The following is a 17,498-nucleotide window of genomic DNA, read 5'->3' as shown; positions in this document are numbered from 1 at the left end:
AGCGGGACCCCAGGTGGAGAACCTGCTCTTGACAGTTACCCCACAAATTATTATTATTATTTTTTTTTTTTAAAAGATGACCGGGGGGCCGGCCCGTGGCTCACTCGGTAGAGTGCGGTGCTGATAACACCAAGGCCCCGGGTTCGGATCCCATATAGGGATGGCCGGTTCGCTCACTGGCTGAGCGTGGTGCTGACAACACCAAGTCAAGGGTTAAGATCCCCTTATCGGTCATCTTTAAAGAAAAAAAAAAAAAGATGACCGGGAAGGGGATCTTAACCCTTAGCTTGGTGTTGTCAGCACCACGCTCAGCCAGTGAGCGAACCGGCCATCCCTACATGGGATCCGAACCCGAGGCCTTGGTGTTATCAGTACCGCACTCTCCCGAGTGAGCCACGGGCCGGCCCTTACCCCACAAATTATGAACCCACCTTGCATCTGGCCCTGTCCCCACCTCTGGCCTTTCCCATCTTTCAAAGGCCCAAACACTTAGCTGGGGGTTGTCAGCACTCTGTGAGGAACTCCTGTGGGAATGGCCCTAGTTCAAGTGCGCCTTCCTCCCAGTCAAAAGCGCTTAGTCAGTAAGGCTCTGTAGTCTGTCTCCTTTTAAAACAGCGCCTGTCTCCCGGTCTAGACCAGGGTCCTTGAGGCAGAATCTCTCCAATCACTCCCCAGCCCCCCTTTATAAACTGGCTTAGAGACCAGGGAGAAAAAATAAGATAAAGAACAGAGATAGTATCTTACGAAAAGTGAGAAGGAAGCTGGGGAAGGGTGAGCTGTGGATAGCTGGACCTCAAGGGAACAATAACAACATCTAGACACTCTTGAGATAGCTGTGGCTGAGTGGTAACCAGAGAAACAGCTACCCACATCCCTGGGGTGGGGAGAGGACCTCAAGGAGCCAGCACATTTGCCAGTCTCCCCTGACATGCCCTATCTACATATGTCTTCCCTGCCACCCTTTATCTTGGCCCTGTGTGGCGCGCCATTGCATGCAAAATGCTAGCACAGGGCTTGGCCCTTAGCAGGTACTCAGTGAGTGTCTTGGATGGAAAGGCTGTTATTTCCATCAGAAACTACTCTGTCAGGCCCTTCCTTAAGACTGAGTTTGGGTGCTTGTCTTTTCCAAGCCAAGCAGGAGTAACACAGCTTCCAGAACTATGTTCTAGACAGCCTTAAATGTCTTGTCCTGTAGTTGTAATTAAAAATGCAGGATGGAGGCAAGAATACCCATTTCCTTAAGACTGAGTTTGGGTGCTTGTCTTTTCCAAGCCAAGCAGGAGTAACACAGCTTCCAGAACTATGTTCTAGATAGCCTTAAATGTCTTGTCCTGTAGTTGTAATTAAAAATGCAGGATGGAGGCAAGAATACCCAGCCTCACAATTGGGCTCCCTGAGAGTAGTTGATGAGGATAGCAGATCCCATTTCCCTTACCTCTTAAACACCCAGACTCACCTCCTGCCGGTGGTAAGAGGTGTTTAGAAAGCCATGGTAGCGCTGCCGCAGTGCCTGGCCCAGCTCCCAGTGCTGTAGCATCCCCTCCTGTGGGCAAACACAAGGGTTAAGAAGGGAAGGTTCACAAGCCCCACGGGGTTTAGGCACAGTTGCTTTCCAGGTTTACCCCTGACTGGAAGTAGGAGTGGATTCATCTGATCCCAGAAGTCATTTATTAGGTGGCTGGTTGTGCATGACGCTGTCCTGGGCACAGGATAAAATAAGGTTCAGATATCTGGTCAAATTCTGCACCCATAAAGGCAGCACCTATAAAGGGCAGTTTCGTGGGGCCCCAAGTTCTGTAGCCTGTTTAGAGATCACAAATTCTACAGCTCATCCTGAGGGAGGGCTGACTTCTGACCCACCTTGGTGAGTTGACCAAACCCCTGGGGCCATTCCTCTTCCTGATAGGGGTCCTTGGGATATGTCTTCACTGGTGAACGGTCTCCATGTCGGTACAGCTGAGGATAGAAAATAGTTTCCCTATATACGTCAAAAGGGTCTCCTTGATGGGTACACAGAGCCCACCTTTGCCCCATGTTGAGGAAGGAAGCCTCACGCCCTCTGGGAAGCCTACCCACTGCAAAAGCCCCCAGTTCGGGAGTCAGTAACTTCTTCCAGGTTCCAGAGATTCTAATTTGGCTAAGCAATGTCACTAGAGACCACAGGCAAAGCCAAAGGTGTAGGTAGGTGGGTGGCTGGCTGGTTAGCTCAACTGGTTTGGGCATGGTGCTGATAACACCAAATATACAGGTGGGAAGGGAAAAGAAAAGTGAAAGCAACGTATACGGTGGGAAAATTGAAAAAAAAAATCACCAAAGGCTTCTTTAGGAATGTCTCTTAACCGTTCAGTTACATCCCTGTCCCAGGGCAGACTCACCCCGACCTACCCCCGATACAGAACTCCTTACCCCGCCCTGCCCCCAACAAATAACCCTGGGCTCCACACCAGTTCTGAACCTAGCCCCCCAAATCCCCAGGCCAGTCGTTTCCTAAACCAGCTCGTCCTGGAGACCCCCGACCCCCAGCACAAGCCCCGCCCCTCCCGACACCAGCGGGCCTTTGCCCTTCTCGCTCTGGCAAACTCTTTGGTGACCACGCCTCATTACCAAGGTAACGAAGCGTAGACTCCGGGCCTGAGTGGGGGGCATCACCATCAGGTGCACGCCGAGAAGGAGCTGGAGAAGAGCCGCCCGGCTCCAGCTGGACTGTCTGCCCGCCATCGCCGCTGTGGTCTGTGCAGCAAAGTCACTGGAACCCGCTGGGCGGCACCTGCAGCAGCCGCCCGGACGCATTCGTAAGGACACACGGCGGAAGTGCGCTCGCCGCCATCTTGCTTAAGGATGGTCTGGGATGGTAAGAGAAGGCGCAGTCTGGGATGGAGTGCGTGCAGGAGGTTCGCCATCTGGCGGTGACGGAGGAGCGTGGGAATGTAGCGCGACCTCGCGCGGCAGAAAAGGCTTGAAAACCTCGTCTTGGTAAAGAGAGCCGTGAGCTAGGGTTTGCTTCTGCTCTGGGAGACCCGTACCAAGGTGGCGTTTGCACTGGGCGGAACCACGGCCGGGAGAGCGAGCGCCCACTCGGGTCGGGCCGCTGCCGGGCCTAACCCCAGAGCCAGAGTGGGTCAAGAATTGGAGCCCGGGGTGGGGAAGTATAGGGCGCCCCTCTGCAGGCCCTGCGTTCGCTTGGAGTTTGAGCCTTGGCCCTGTTCCCCAGGAGAGGTCTTGTTTGGGGTGCAGGACACAGCGTGTAAACCGCCCTTTGGACTCCCTGTGTCCTTGAGGTTGGTCCCATTCTAGCTAGCCTACTGCTCATGCTCCAAACAAAGCTTCCTTCATTACCCCTCTCACTTCCCTTTCCAGTCCTTTCTCTGTCTTCCTTCCCATCCATTTACAAGTTTTGGTTAGAGTCAAGAAGTCATGCCTCTTCCCAAAGGAGTTGAGTTGCACAGGATGTTCAGACTTTCCAAACACAAAGCATTGAATTTTAGGGGAGGAATTTTAGACCAGTGGGGAGATATTTTGGGATAAGGGGCAGGTGCTTATCATAAAGTAGTGTAGGTTTCGGCTGAATCAAAGGCCCTTCACCTGTTAGGATTCAGGTGGAGCCAATATGGCTTCAGGACTTTGTGGCAGTGAACTTGGAGTGACACATAGTTCCAGGAGATCAGATCATAGGTCCTTGGGATGATTTGATTGAGATCTGCCCACTAGAAGCAAATCAGCTCAGATCATCAGGAAACAAAGCTGATCAGAACTATATGTCCTTATCTTACCCTAGGACTCCAGATTTAATTTTTTATGTATACTTCCGGATCTAAACTTTGCTTCCAGAGTTGTCATGGAGGAGGCTGAGGAGTGAATAGAATAAAAACTGAAGGGAGGGTAGCCAAATAGTTATAGTTTTTAACCTTATTTAGTCAAAAGCCCCTTTATGAATCATGAAAATTTCACCCCCTCTCCTCCAGAAAAATGTCCACACATACACACATGCACACAAATGGAATTTTGCATATAATCCCAAGAGGTTCACAAAGACCATCCATAGGTTTCATAAATCAGCATCTCTAAATCCCTGGTCTAACCTACTCCTCTTCCTTTACAGATGAGGAAACAAACCCAGCGAGGAAGTGAATTGCCCAAGTTCACATAATTGAAGAGGATGGATTAAAACTGAAGTTCTCTGATTCCCAGTTAAATAGTCATTATAATACTGTTTCTTGCAAGCTGTTTCTTGCAGGCTGCTCCAATTGTATTGCTAAAGTATATTTGGTTGTCCCAAAATACCTTCAATAGAGAGATTTTTATCAAGGGAAACCTTTTCATATTAATGGAGAATGGCTAATTGGCAAAATATTGCATTTTAGTGGAGTTTTTTGGAGTGTTTTGTTTTAATGTGCCCCTTACTCTCCTTGCAAGCTAGCTATACCATTGTGCTTTTAGAATGTAAATCTTTGGCTCACCAAATTTTAGCAAGTAGAACAAAAATCCCTCAAATTCATCTTTTGCTTTTCTTCCCACTTGCTCAAGTATTTCTCTATCCTTTGTGCCTGCGAGTATCCTATGTAGGGTTGATGAAACAGATATTCTTTCTTTCTTTTTTTTTTTTTCCCCCCCTTAGAGGCTGGCAGGTACAGAGATTGAACCCTGAACCTTGGTGTTATCAGCACCATACTCTGACCACCTTAGCTAACCAGTCATCCCGAAACAGATATTATTTCAATTTTTATAGTGAAAAATAATTCTAGGAAGGTTGGGAATTAGACCACAAGTAGATGGTAGGGCCTGGAACTGAGCCCTGGTTTCTTGACCCCCAGCTTCTGCATATTTTCTACCAGTTGATTCTGTGGTCTTCACACCTTGGTTCCTAACTACAGATGCAAAAACAAAAACAAACAAAAAAAACCATGTAGATGGATAGATAGATGGATACAGTGGCCCAGACCAAATAAATCAGTATCTCTGAAGGTGAGGCCAGGTTTGGGAACCACTGCTCTACTCTGTGTTGGGGGAAGCAAACCTAAATTGAGGTGAGTTAACCATTATTTCCGTCTGGGGAAGCAGTTTTGTGTAATGGAGTGAGGGGTTTTGTTTTTTGTTTGTTTGTTTGAATTTGAGCTTGAGCTGTTGGATCAGTTATACCTGTATTCAAATTTGATACTTGCCTCTTGCTAGTAATTATCTCCTAAGGTTTATTGTGAGGATAAATGAAATAATACATGTAAAGATAAATGTATGTAGTAGGGCCTAAATAAATGTTACTTTTCCTGTCTCTCTTCTGCCTTCTATATCATCTCTGAACTCATAGGTCTGGGAAGTAGGAATTCATGGATTCTTTAACTTATGATTGGGAGGTTGAACAGAACTCTTGAGCAGGTATCCATTGGTCTGCAAGGTGATTCCCATACTTGCTATTCTTCTAGAACAGTGACAGAGGGAGCAAGAAACAGTTGCCCCGGTCCATCCTGAAAACCCTTCATGGGAATGAGTAGTTTCAGAGGAGTTATCCAGTAATACATGTGACTGTGGGCCGGTGAATTCTCCTATTTCTTCTTGCTGTAAGAAGAAACCTCTTGAAGTCCTGGAAATTAGAAATGTGACTTGGAAGATCCTCAAAGGTGTTCTCAGGGATGTTGCCTTCTGTAGAAGCCAGGGAAACACAGGAAAATCCCATAGGATGAGAGGCCTTTGACCTAACACCGCTTGTGGGCTAGTGCGACTATGCCATGGGGTTGGGGCTGGCAAAGGGGGACTTGTAATTCCAGCTGCTGATTACCTGACTGCTTGCCCTGGCTTGGGGCAGAAGTCCCAGTGGTTGGTCTCCAGAAACTCCATGGAGATACCACCAATAGGTTTTGGTCTTCCTCCGTTTTCCTTTCCCTTACCCTCTTTGTGTGGGGCTCCTGAACCCCCTGTAACCTGAAGAGGTAGCTCTGGCAGTGAAGTACTGGTAATGCTTCCTCCTCTACGTGAGAGGAGGCTGAGGTCAGCTCCTTGGGGAGTTGGTGCCCTGACCTGCTTGTTCAGCAGTTGGCTCTAGCCTGGGTCACAAGTCTCCAGGTGGGGCTTATGGGTGGTCCTGGTCCTGGGGAGACTAGGGTGCCAAGAGAGCAAGTTGAAGATCAGGAACGGATGAAGGAGGTTTTTCCCAGCTCTGAGAAGATAGGTCGTCAGGGCCCAGACCAATGTTATATCCTGAGTTCTTTGAAATCAGGTATCTCAGAGACATCTCTGACGATGGGGCTATGCTGGATCTTCTGGGGGTGGTGGAGCTGGATCAGTGATATGGGTGCTGGGACAGAACAGTTCAGGCTCCCAGTGGAGTCTCTGGTTTCTAGTTTCCCAGGACAGCTGGGGCCTTGTGAGAATTGGGGAAGGAACACATGCGAGAGGAATGGAGAGCCTTGCGCTCGTGACTGAGAGACGCCCAGACCAGGGTGGGGACCTTGTGAGGGGATGACCTTGTGATGAGAGGGAACAGGAGCAAAAGCTGAAGGCAGAAGTTTGAGATGAGGGTGTCAGAGGGGCTTTTCTGAAATGTGAAAATGAATACATGGGCAGATTTTGCAATACCACCCAGCCTGCTGCCTTCTCGAATCTCTGCTCCCCCTCCCTGCCTGTTTCCCCCTGCACCACCCCAGGCTTCCTCCCATCTTTCACCAAGCTCCTTTTCTATTTCAGCTTTCCCTGTCCTTTTCTCATCCTGTTCTTTCTGTTCCACCCCCACACCCCATGTCCACTCTCCCCCTGTTCCCTCTGTTCTCCCCTGGTGCCCTGTTCATCTCTGTTTCAGTCCCTCTGGCTGCCTGCCCTGGGCCCCTGTCCTTCTGTGCTTTAATGTGGGGCCCATGGGAACTGGAGTTCACAGCAAAACAGGAAGAGCCTGTGAGCAGGAAACTGGGAATGGGGCAGGGGGTGAATGACCAGCAGTAACCTCAGCTCCTCGCCTCCCACAACTCAACTGAAGCATCTGCAGGGCTCTCAGCCTCTCCCGCTGCAGTCCAGCAGCCCTGGCTTCTTCCGTCTCAGCACTTCACTGGTCCATCGGACCTAAGAGGCAACAAGACAAGAGTGCCCTGGACTCTGACAGAGGAGAAGAAGAGCACATCTGGAGCCTCATCCCTGCCTGGCCACTAGCTGTGTGGTCCTGGAAAAGGACCTCACATGAGCTTCAGTGTTCTCTGTAAAATGGAGCTCTTGTTATGTACCCCCTCCCTCCTGGAGCTGCTTTAAGGACCATAAGAGATAGTGAGGGGTTTGTGTATGGAAGCAAGCATGCAGAGGTTAACAGTGTACAGATTCAAGGAGATGGGAAGACCCAGAGCTGAAAGGATTGGGAGGGTAATGGTTGCTGCTGCCAATTCTTTAGCACTTACTATGTGCCACACATTGTGCTGTGACATATTGTTTAATTCTCACAACAGCCTTATGTGGCAGAAACTATTGTTACTATCCCTATTTTAAAGATAGGGGAGCAGGTTCAGAGACATTAAGTAATTTGCTCAATCAAGATCACACAGGTAATAGGAGACAGGGTTAAGAATTGAACCCAAAATCTGGGCCCAGAACCCAAATGCTAAATCAATGTGGTGAATTGAAATTGCGAGGATCATAGTTTTGTTGCTTGTGTATTCATTCAACTAACAGGAACACAGTATCTCTTCTGTTGTCTCCTCTACACCAGGCCTGTTCCAGAGGTTATGGGGGAGATGAAATCAATAAAACATGGTGTCTACCTTCAGGAATGGCTCCCATGTCCCAGGGAGCAGGGCAGCAAGGCTATGGCTACAGTCTCGTGAAATGCTTGATGGAGCCAGCATCACTTCAGGTGGAACTGTTCCCCAGCTGAGGCAACCCACATAGCTTCCCAGGTCCATCCTGGGTTGGCACTTGGGTTGCCTGCTGTCTGCTACTCCCACCTCTGTTTGAGGCCTGCCAATGCTCATAGCAGACTTCCTACCAGCCCTCTCTCGTGTCTCCTCCCCTCTCTGGTCCCCGCAGGGCACCCACATGCAGAGACTCCCTTCAAGGCCCAGCACCTGCCTATTCACCCCTGGAGTTCTACCAGCTTGGCTGAGGCCTGGGGCTAGAGGGGAGAGTTTCTTGGCCCCTTCCCAGAGGCAGGGGAGGAGGAGGGAGGCTGGGAAAGCAGGCTGGGGCTCAGTGTCGCAATTCGGTGCCGAACTGGGACCTTTGCTCCATGAGGTGTCTATGGAGGGGAGGGAACACTGACTCTTGAGGCTGCTGGGATTGGGGTGGGGGTGCCTAGGACGCAGTTCTTCTCTAAGAGCAGCTAAGAGCCATTGGGGTGAGGAGGAGAGGAAGGGGAAAGAAATGGAACTGAGCTGGTCTGCAGGGAAATGCGACTGTCTGGGTTGGGGGTAGGGGGCAGGGGTGGTGCTGGGCTGAGAGGGCGGCCGGCTGGGGAGGAGTCAGCCTGGTGGGGAAGCTGCCCGTGGGCGGGGGCAAAGAGGCCAGGGCTCCGTCGGCCAGGAAGAGCCCCCTTGGCAGTCCTTCCCCTCAGCCTTTCCCCACTTTACCGCTTCCCTGGGGCTCCTCCGGCTCCCTGTGTGCCCGGGCTTGCCAGCCAGCCAGCCGCAGAGACCTCCGGACAGGGGACTGCAACAACCTCCTCTCCCAGCAAGGGGGCTCCAGAGACTGCCCAGCCAGGAAGTCTGGTGGCTTGGGGATTTGGTGGGTCCGCTCTTCAGCAGTGGCCTGGGGCTCTGTGTGTGTGTGTCTGGGGTTGGGGGTGGGGGGATGTCCTAAGGATCTTGGAAAGGGGTCTCTGGAAAGAAGTGAGGGATGCTGATGATGGAAGCTGGGGGCAAGGATGGGGATTAAGGCACAGAACAACTCGTGAGGGAGAGGGGGTCCTGTATGTGAATTGGGGAGACTTGTGGAGGCGAGAGGTTTGTGCTAGCACCCTGGAAAGTGGCAGGAGTGAGGTTCTCTAACAAGCAGCGTGTTTCACTGGGTGGAGTGAGCCTTGATCTCATCTGGTCCTGCCCGACTGTGGTTGTCCCCAATGCTGGAGTGAGGGGAAGGGGCTCTAAGAGGAGTAGGGCAGATGTGCCTGAACATTCCTTTGTGGCCTGGAGGGGGGCTTTAGGGAGAAAGGGTGTCTTGGTGGCTGAGAGCTCAGATTGTAGAGTCAGAGACCAGGGTTGGAGTCTTGGCTGTACTACTGCCCAACTGTGTGGCCATAGGCAATTTGCTTAATCTCTTTGAAGCTCAGTTCCTTATCTGTAAAATGGGCTTAAGAATAGTCCTGACCTCATAGGGATATTATGGGGAAGGCATGTGAAAGCCTTAGTTTGGGCTAATATATGGCAAGTAAATGTTAGCTGATATTGTTAGTACTGATAAAAGGCAGGACCAAGAGAAGAGAGCTGAGGCCAGAAAGGAGTCCAGTTCCAAAAGAATGAAACCTGGGTTGTTCCTGCAGGATAGTGCCTTGGTAATGTCCAGGGCTCCAGGAAGACATGTCCTTGTGGCTGGAGGCCCCTGTGCCTGATGTTTCTCCTGGTAAGCTTCTTCGTTCCAGCCTTCACCCCTGAGGCCAGGCCTAAGGCCCCTCTCCTCCCTCAGTTATCAGACTCCTTCATTACCTGCATTCTGCCCTCCTCCAGAGAGCAGTCCAGAGCCATCTGGGTAAATCACCTCTGCCCTGGCTCTGTGCCTGGCCCTTGCAGGCACCTCCCTAGTCCTCCCCACTCTGGGCTTGCTGCTGAGAGTTGGCATGTCTAGTGCTTACCTTGCTCTGGCTTTGATGAGTTCTGTCTGCTCTCTGAAATGGGTGCATACCAGCCCCCCAAGGGGACGAAAATTAACATCTTCATTTAAGGTCTTGAGGTGCCAGGGGCTACAAGTGACTAGTCTTAGAGCCCATACAAACCCTGGGGTCCCAAAGCTGGGCTGGGGATTTGCTGCCTTCTAAGGGTGGAGGTAAGCATGCGGTTTCCTAGCTAGGATGCTGGGAAAGTTGAGCTGGGATGGGACCTCAGACCCCTTGTGCCTCTCTTTTGAGGCTCAGACTCTGCAGTGGAGCTGTGGGAGCCAGATGCACGCAATGCAAGTAGCCAGGCCCAGGGAGGCAGCAGCTGCATCCTCAGAGAGGAGGACAGGACACCCCAATCTGCTGGGGGTATGTTGGGGGTGGGGCTGGAGGCAGCAGAGCCCACAGCCCTGCTCCCCAGGACGGAGGCCCCTGCAGAACCCACAGGTGAGGAGTTTCTGGATTTGGAAGAGGTAGGGACTCCCTGGATCTGGGAGGGGTATCTTGGGGCTCTTTACCTTATAACAGTTAAGTCCAAAGGCTTTGTAGTCAACTAGACCTGAGTGATGTGAGTGTGAATTTTGTCTCTACCTTTGGCCTTTTTGAGTCTCAATTACCTTGTTTGTGAAATTGGAATAATAATTATGGTTGTTGTAAGGACCAATGCCTATAAAGGGCTCATGCAATACCCAGGACGAATGAGAGCTGCTGTTCTTATAACAGACTAGAGTTCCTATAATGAAGGGAGTGAAGGTCACTGAGTGCTCAGGGCAGTGGCGGAGTCGGGGAGAACATTAAGGCTCTTCCCTGTATCCAGAGCTCCATCCACAAAAGAGGAAAAAGGGGCCAGCCCCCAAAATGCTGGGGAATGAGCTGTGCAGTGTGTGTGGGGACAAGGCCTCCGGCTTCCACTACAACGTGCTGAGCTGTGAGGGCTGCAAGGGATTCTTCCGCCGCAGTGTCATCAAGGGAGCTCACTACATCTGCCACAGCGGTGGCCACTGCCCCATGGACACCTACATGCGTCGCAAGTGCCAGGAGTGTCGGTTTCGCAAATGCTGCCAGGCCGGCATGCGGGAGGAGTGTGAGTTCTGGGGCCGGGAGTGGGGAAGAGGCTGATGGGAAAGAGGGGTGCCAGGGTGTGAGGACAGACAGGTGCCTGAGCCTACAGGGGCTTCCTATCCCGTCTCTAAGCATGGATCGAAATCTCTTCCTTTCCTTTACCCAATGCTCTCTGCTTTTCTGGAGCCTCATACCACCCCTCAGCCCCATCCTTGCGTCCTGTCTCCCCCTCTTCTCCCCACCTCACGTCTGGCCGTGTCCTTAGGTGTCCTGTCAGAAGAACAGATCCGCCAGAAGAAACTGAAGCGACAAGAGGAGGAACAGGGTCAGGCCACATCTGTGCCCCCAAGGGCTTTCTCACCTCCCCAAGTCCTGCCCCAGCTCAGCCTGGAGCAACTGGGCATGATTGAGAAGCTGGTTGCTGCCCAGCAGCAGTGTAACAGGCGCTCCTTTTCTGACCAGCTTCGAGTCACGGTACTTGGCGGACCTGGGGTCAGGTGGCTGTGCCCAGAGCACGAGTTGGCTTCTTGATGTCCGACTCAAAGCAGTTTGTCTTTTCCCTCCTTGCTCTCCTGGGTAGCCTTGGCCCATGGCGCCAGATCCCCAGAGCCGGGAGGCCCGTCAACAGCGCTTTGCCCACTTCACTGAGCTGGCCATCATCTCTGTGCAGGAGATCGTTGATTTTGCCAAACAGCTTCCTGGCTTCCTGCAGCTCAGCCGGGAAGACCAGATCGCTCTGCTGAAGACCTCTGCAATCGAGGTGGCTGGAAAAGGGCGAGGGATGGACGGAGAACCAGAGTGGGATTATCTATGGGAGGGATTTCCAGACACCCAGATGGGAGAGCCAGATCCACTGGGAAGTAGTAATGAGGGGACTCGACCTTCCCTCAAAGGGGCCATGCGCCAAGACCAGCCCTCCTAGTCCCTGTTTCCAGTCTGCCACTTGTGTGCAGGTGATGCTCCTGGAGACATCTCGGAGGTACAACCCTGGGAGTGAGAGTATCACCTTTCTCAAGGATTTCAGTTATAACCGGGAAGACTTTGCCAAAGCAGGTGAGAACTGAGATTACTGAGGGATTGGGGTTGGATGGACTGGTGCTTTTTGTCGTGGGGCCCATAGTGACTACAGAGCCACAGGCCCAAGGTTGGGGTGGCTGGAAGTGGAAGGCTGTACTTGTTTTTGGAAGACAGAAAATTGGAATGCTGACAGGAGTCTCTCAACTCCTCCAAAGAGACCCCTGTCCTCTGTTGCTTTAGGCCAGAGGTTTTCCTTTTTTTTTGGTGGCTAGCCAGTATGGGGATCCGAAGGCCAGCGGTTTTCAAACTGTGTTCCAAGGAACTCGAGGGGTTTATAGAAGTGTCACCTTGGAGGAGAAACAGGAAGGCACAGGAATGCCCTTCATCCTTTCTTTGCCAAATAAGAAGATACATTTAAATCTGCATTATGTATTGTGCTGCTGCTTTTTTTCTTTTGTTGAGCCGGCTACCTGAGACTTCCAAGCTGCAAGACTACTCTGTGCTTTTGCATAACATTTTGCTTGAAGAAAGCATTTTACAGCTAGAAAAAAAAGTTTGAAAACCTCTGCATCAAGCCTTTTAGTAGTCAAAAATGAACATATCTTTCTCAGATGTGCTCTTTAGGATCATGTGGGTTGATTTCCCTCTACTCTTTTTCAATTGCTATTTCTGATAAACCAGAGAACTGGAGTTGAAACACGGCAAGCGTGCCCCGAAGGGGCAGTTGTAAGATAAGAATGAATGCTTCTATCCCCATCCTGTATTTGGAGTGTTTCCTCCAATTAGTTCAAGTTGCTGCTCTCTATCTGATGCATGCTTGGGGGCCAAGCAGAGGGGGTTTCCTCATATTCAATAGCTGGTAATATTTGTGCTATGGGAGCAGGGCTGGGAAAGGATGGAAGGCTGAGGGAGTTTTGGAGAGACTGTAACTGAGCCTCAACAGGAGACTGAGTAGTTTAACAACTGAGTAGGTCTGAAATATGGCTGATGCTATGACTCCATTCTCAGGGCTGGAAGAGCCTGGTTTCCAGTGCAGAATCATAATGCCTTCCCTGGTTTCTGATGACTCAGGCCAGCTCATGTTCCTCTTGTCCCAACACAGGCCACCCACTGAGCTTTCTAGGAAGGCCTCCCTTAATTGTAGAGCATGACAGGGCTGTGTTGGCACTTCTTGCCTGGTGTGCTGCCTGAATGTTTAGGCACCTAATAGGAGCAATGTGATGACTTTATGCAGCTTTAAAGCCCAGCCTACCCCCCTTCTCTACCAAACCACCTTTCCCCCAAATGGTTATTATCTCAGCCCTTCTTAACCATGGCCTTCTCCTCCTTCAGAATATCCTCCTTTCTGAACCCTTCCCAGTTCTAATGTCTTGGTGTTCCTTCAGCACTCGTGGACTTGTACTATCTGAATGTGCACCTATTTATAGATTTATTTATATAAGCAATTTCGATGTCTCATTTGCCTTTCATTTCTCATGTCCTTGGTGAGGCCTTGGGGAGAAGGAATAGGGGCCCTATTTTGTCAGATTTCCTTCTCCCTCTACATCCACTACCATGTATTTCACACAGCTGATGACTCATGATGTGGCCCGATGGCATTTGAGGCATTCGTTTAGCAAGCATTAGCTGCCCCTCACAGATGTACAACCCACTTTTAGAACCTCCTCTTTTTTTTTTCTTCTTTTTGTCTTTTTTGTGACTGGTAAGGGGATCGCAACCCTTGGTGTGGTGTCACCCGCACGGCGTTCAGCCAGCGAGCGCACCGGCCATTCCTATATAGGATCCGAACCCGCGGCGGGAGCGACGCTGCACTCCCAGCACCGCTGCACTCCCAGCGCCGCACTCTCCTGAGTGCGCCACGGGGCCAGCCCAGAACCTCCTCTTAATCTCTGTACAAAGGGGCTGTTTGGCACACTTTGGGGCTCTAAACCTCACTGAGAAATGCTTTATAAAACAGGGCTCGCCCATTAAAAGGATTGACACACACCACTTGATAAACATCAGGGTGAAAGTACAGGAAGTGACTAATCAAGAAGCCTGAAATGGAAAAATGTAGCAGATGGTTCTGAAAAGAAATCTGAGAAAGCCTAGGGAACAGTGTGAGGTACAAAGACTTTGACAATATGTAAGGGGGAAGTGTTCTCTAGGTGTCATGACTTTAGGTCATGGTTTGTTGCACTTTAGTCTTCTCAGCAAGAAGACTTAGTTCCATTTTTTAAAAATTTTATTATTTATTTAACAAACACTTATATGGTAGTTACCATGTATTCCATATATTATTCTAAGGACTTTATGAGGTAGGTACTATTATTATCTCCATTTTACAGATGCAAAAACCAAGGCCCACAGAGGTTAAACAACTTTCCCATGGTCACACAGCTTAGTAAATGGTAGAACCAGAACTCAAACTCAGGCAATCTGGCACCAGAGTTCACACCCTTAACCAGACTGCTTTATTCCCTCTGGAATGTGATACACGAAATGTTTCTCTGGTACTCAAACAAGTAAGGCCAATGGTTAGTGAAAAAAGCTTCTTTATAAGCTAAAATAAGAGTTGCCTCTATTTCTAGAATTGTGGAGCCATCAGGAATGCTAATAAGAACAACAGAATTATTATTATCATTTATTTCAGCACCTCCTATGTGCCAGAAACAGTGCTAAATGTTCTGCCTGCTTTATCATTTAACCATCACAGCAGTCTTATGAGATAGGATCAGATATGATTCCCATTTCACAAATGAAGCTTAGGGAGGTTAAGAAACTTGTCCAAAGGGCCGGCCCGGTGGCGCACTGGAGAGTGCGCCACTTGGGAGCGTGGCGGCGCTCCCGCCGAGGGTTCGGATCCCATGTGGAGACCGGTTCCCGCTCACTGGCTGAGTGTGGTGCAGGCACGACACCGAGGGTTGTGATCCCGTTACCGGTCAGTAAAAAAGACAAAAAGGAAAAAAAAAAAAAAGAAACTTGTCCAAAGTTACACAGCAGAGCCAAAAGACTTCTTAGTGAGTTCCTAATCGTTCCCTAAATTGAGGAATTGGAGGAGAAAAGGAAGGTCCTGATGCTCCTGGATTGCCTCGGCCTCTCTTCTTCCTCTCCAGGGCTGCAGGTGGAGTTCATCAACCCCATCTTTGAGTTCTCCAGAGCCATGAACGAACTGCAGCTCAATGATGCCGAGTTTGCTTTGCTCATTGCCATCAGCATCTTCTCTGCAGGTGTGAAGGAGGGGCAAAGGGACATTGAGCAAGAGACTTGCACCAAGGAGGGCTGCAGACCCCACAGGGCAGGAATCATGGGGGTGGAGGTCCTTGCTGCATTATTTTTAGATGGGAGAGGTTGGGTGGGGGCATGTCCCTATTTTTTGGTTGTGATTTGGGGTATGGAACTAAGACCCTGGCCAGACCTGCTCCTCAACTCTATTGGTGACCTATAGACCGGCCCAACGTGCAGGACCAGCTCCAGGTAGAAAGACTGCAACACACATATGTGGAGGCCCTGCACGCGTACGTCTCCATCCACCACCCCCATGTGAGTGTCCCCATGCCCTTTCCCCCCTCTCCACTGGCCCATTCCCTGACATACCTACTTTCCCTTCAAGAATCCCTCTCTAACTACATTGTGCACAGACAGTTCTCTGCCTCTCCTACAACTCCTCTACCCTTGCCCCCGCCTCCCTGCGGAGAGGCAAAGGCTGTATGTGTCCTTCTCCTTCCCCCAGGACCGCCTGATGTTCCCACGGATGCTAATGAAACTGGTGAGCCTCCGGACCCTGAGCAGCGTCCACTCAGAGCAAGTGTTTGCACTGCGCCTGCAGGACAAAAAGCTCCCCCCACTGCTCTCTGAGATCTGGGATGTGCATGAATGACTGTTCTTCCCTTGTATCTTCTGTGTTCTGGGCCGGATGGCTGAGGCCCTGTGGCTGCCTCCTAGAGGTGGAGCAGACTGAGAAGAGCAAACATTCCTGGGAGCAGGGTGAAGGAGATTCTCACGTGGCATTAAAGGACAAACAAAGGGTTGGGAGTTCTGTGGCTGCTGGGCAGTGGGAGGCCTGCTAAGGCTGTGCCCTATTTGAAGACGGTACTCACCCAACCAAATGAATGAACCTGGGGGCCACTTTGCACAAGTTTCTCCAGGGCCCTTATCATCCTGCCTCCACCACTTCCTGTTTTCCCCACAGGGCCCCAAGAGAAATTCTCCACTGTCACTCTGTGGCTTGGCCATAAATGCCTCCGGGCAGCCTCACTAATAGGTCTGGCACTGTTTGAACAGGAAGACCAAAATGAATACAAAATGAGAGAAACCAATTTCTGGTTTGGGAGTGGGGACACGGCAGCAGAGGAGGAAGCCTGGTCCTTTAGGATCTGCCTCCAGGCTCAGAGGAGGGAGACAAGTCACAAGTGACAGTCTTGGCAATGAGAGGGAGGCCTCCTTCTACTAGCCCTGTTGCACCATATAGGTGAATGAAATGCTGAGCCTTAGACGCCCCTTTCCCCTTTAATGATCCAGATGGGATCGGGTTGTCTTTTTGGGGGGAGGAAGTGTTGGATTTTCAGAACTAATATCCCAGCTGTGCACCTCACGTGCATGTGTATACTGCCTTAGTTTTTCCGCTGGCATCTGAAGAAGAGGGCACACCTGAAAGGCCCAGGGCCGGAGAAGCCCTCCTTTCGGCCCCCAGGCCTGTAGGACAGAAACAAAAGTCCCCCCAGTCTACAGGGAGGCTGCCCGGTGACGGGTTTGGCTTCCCAAAAGGACTGGACTCCATTTCCCAGCGGACACCGCGGCGCCGTTGGCACGCCCCTCCCTTGGTCCGAGCCCTGAGTAGGTGATACCGCGGCCGAGCCTTCCCACCTCAAGTCCCCCCGCCGCCCCTGAATTGGTAGGCTCCACCTCCCGGTAGCCGGCTCCCCAGCCCAGGCGGCCGGGCACTTCCAAACCGCGTGCGGGGGGAGGGAAGTGAAGCGTGAGGGGGACGGTCAGAAAGTCTCAGGGGCAGTTTCCCTTGAGAAGTCACTTTCAGGTTAATCATCATTTCTTAGAAATGAGCTCTGTTACCGTGTCGAATTAAAATCTGTTTGAGCAACCTACACGAAATGCATTCCTTCTGGTCCCCCCCCCCCGGACATGCCGCGGCACTGGGCTGGCCCAGCGCGCCCCATCCCGTTCCCACTCCCACACGGATAGGTGTGTGCGTAGCCGCCCTTCTCCCGAGCTCGGTTCCACCCTCCGGCGCGCGGCTTGGTGCAGCCCGGTCCCCCCGGGGACGAATGGTACGGCTCCGGCCCCCCTCGGCTCCCTTCCAGCTACCGGTCCGAGTGGTACGCGCCCCCCGGTACAGACAGGGAACTGGCGCCCGCTCGGAGCAGCGTCGAGCCGGGGAGCGACTGCCCTCCGCCGCCGGGGGACGTCCGGCCGGACCTGCCGAGTCCCCTGAGGCTCTGGAGGTAGGAGCGTCCGGGCCACCGGGGGCCCTGGACGGGTATTTGGGCAGTCCTGGGGGACTCAGGGGGTGCGTGACGGAAGAGGGGCTTTAGGAGGAAGGGGGCCGGGAGGCGTGTGAGTGTGCGTGGAGTCTCGAGAGGGAGTGGGCGGGGGTCCGAGGAGGGAGCGGGCGGGCCGGACGTGGGGGAGCTGCGGGATGCGGGCCCCGGCG

General features: G+C 51.6%; 3 protein-coding genes and 1 long non-coding RNA gene across 9 annotated transcripts in view; 3 read left to right on the top strand and 1 right to left on the bottom strand.

Moving 5' to 3' along the window:
* ACP2 (acid phosphatase 2, lysosomal) overlaps window positions 1-2,829 on the bottom strand; it is an 8,937-nt gene extending 6,108 nt beyond the window's left edge. The window contains exons 1-3 of the mRNA XM_008574691.1: window positions 2,605-2,829; window positions 1,861-1,956; window positions 1,457-1,543 (exon numbers count right to left, since the gene is read on the bottom strand). Of these exons, the coding sequence (XP_008572913.1) occupies window positions 1,457-1,543; window positions 1,861-1,956; window positions 2,605-2,790 (369 nt within the window). The 5' untranslated portion in view covers window positions 2,791-2,829. The remainder of the gene's footprint in view (window positions 1-1,456; window positions 1,544-1,860; window positions 1,957-2,604) is intronic.
* A 277-nt stretch (window positions 2,830-3,106) lies between these two features.
* LOC103592094 lies at window positions 3,107-4,212 on the top strand. Its single transcript, XR_550641.1, has 2 exons — window positions 3,107-3,278; window positions 4,100-4,212. It is a non-coding gene; the product is annotated as an uncharacterized LOC103592094 (long non-coding RNA).
* A 5,824-nt stretch (window positions 4,213-10,036) lies between these two features.
* Window positions 10,037-16,932, top strand: NR1H3 (nuclear receptor subfamily 1, group H, member 3). Its single transcript, XM_008574693.1, has 8 exons — window positions 10,037-10,219; window positions 10,590-10,856; window positions 11,100-11,308; window positions 11,415-11,594; window positions 11,788-11,887; window positions 14,947-15,060; window positions 15,279-15,373; window positions 15,564-16,932. The coding sequence occupies exons 1-8, from the start codon at window positions 10,144-10,146 to the stop codon at window positions 15,708-15,710; spliced, it is 1,188 nt and encodes a 395-aa protein (XP_008572915.1). The 5' UTR covers window positions 10,037-10,143; the 3' UTR covers window positions 15,711-16,932.
* Window positions 16,933-17,168: 236 nt separating this feature from the next.
* The window catches only part of MADD (MAP-kinase activating death domain), a 40,175-nt gene continuing 39,845 nt past the window's right edge, over window positions 17,169-17,498 (top strand). For 5 of the 6 annotated variants that reach the window (XM_008574689.1, XM_008574688.1, XM_008574687.1 and 2 more), the window contains exon 1: window positions 17,170-17,289. The gene's annotated coding sequence lies outside the window, so the exon portion shown is untranslated. Of the gene's footprint in view, window positions 17,290-17,498 lie in introns of all 6 variants that reach the window. The other variant, XM_008574685.1, reaches the window with a different exon arrangement.

Source organism: Galeopterus variegatus, unplaced genomic scaffold (genome assembly GCF_000696425.1).
Source record: "Galeopterus variegatus unplaced genomic scaffold, G_variegatus-3.0.2 Scaffold1088, whole genome shotgun sequence".
NCBI classification, from domain to species: domain Eukaryota; kingdom Metazoa; phylum Chordata; class Mammalia; order Dermoptera; family Cynocephalidae; genus Galeopterus; species Galeopterus variegatus.
The sequence above is the reverse complement of the archived record's forward strand: the minus strand, read 5'-3'. Positions and strand labels throughout refer to the sequence as shown.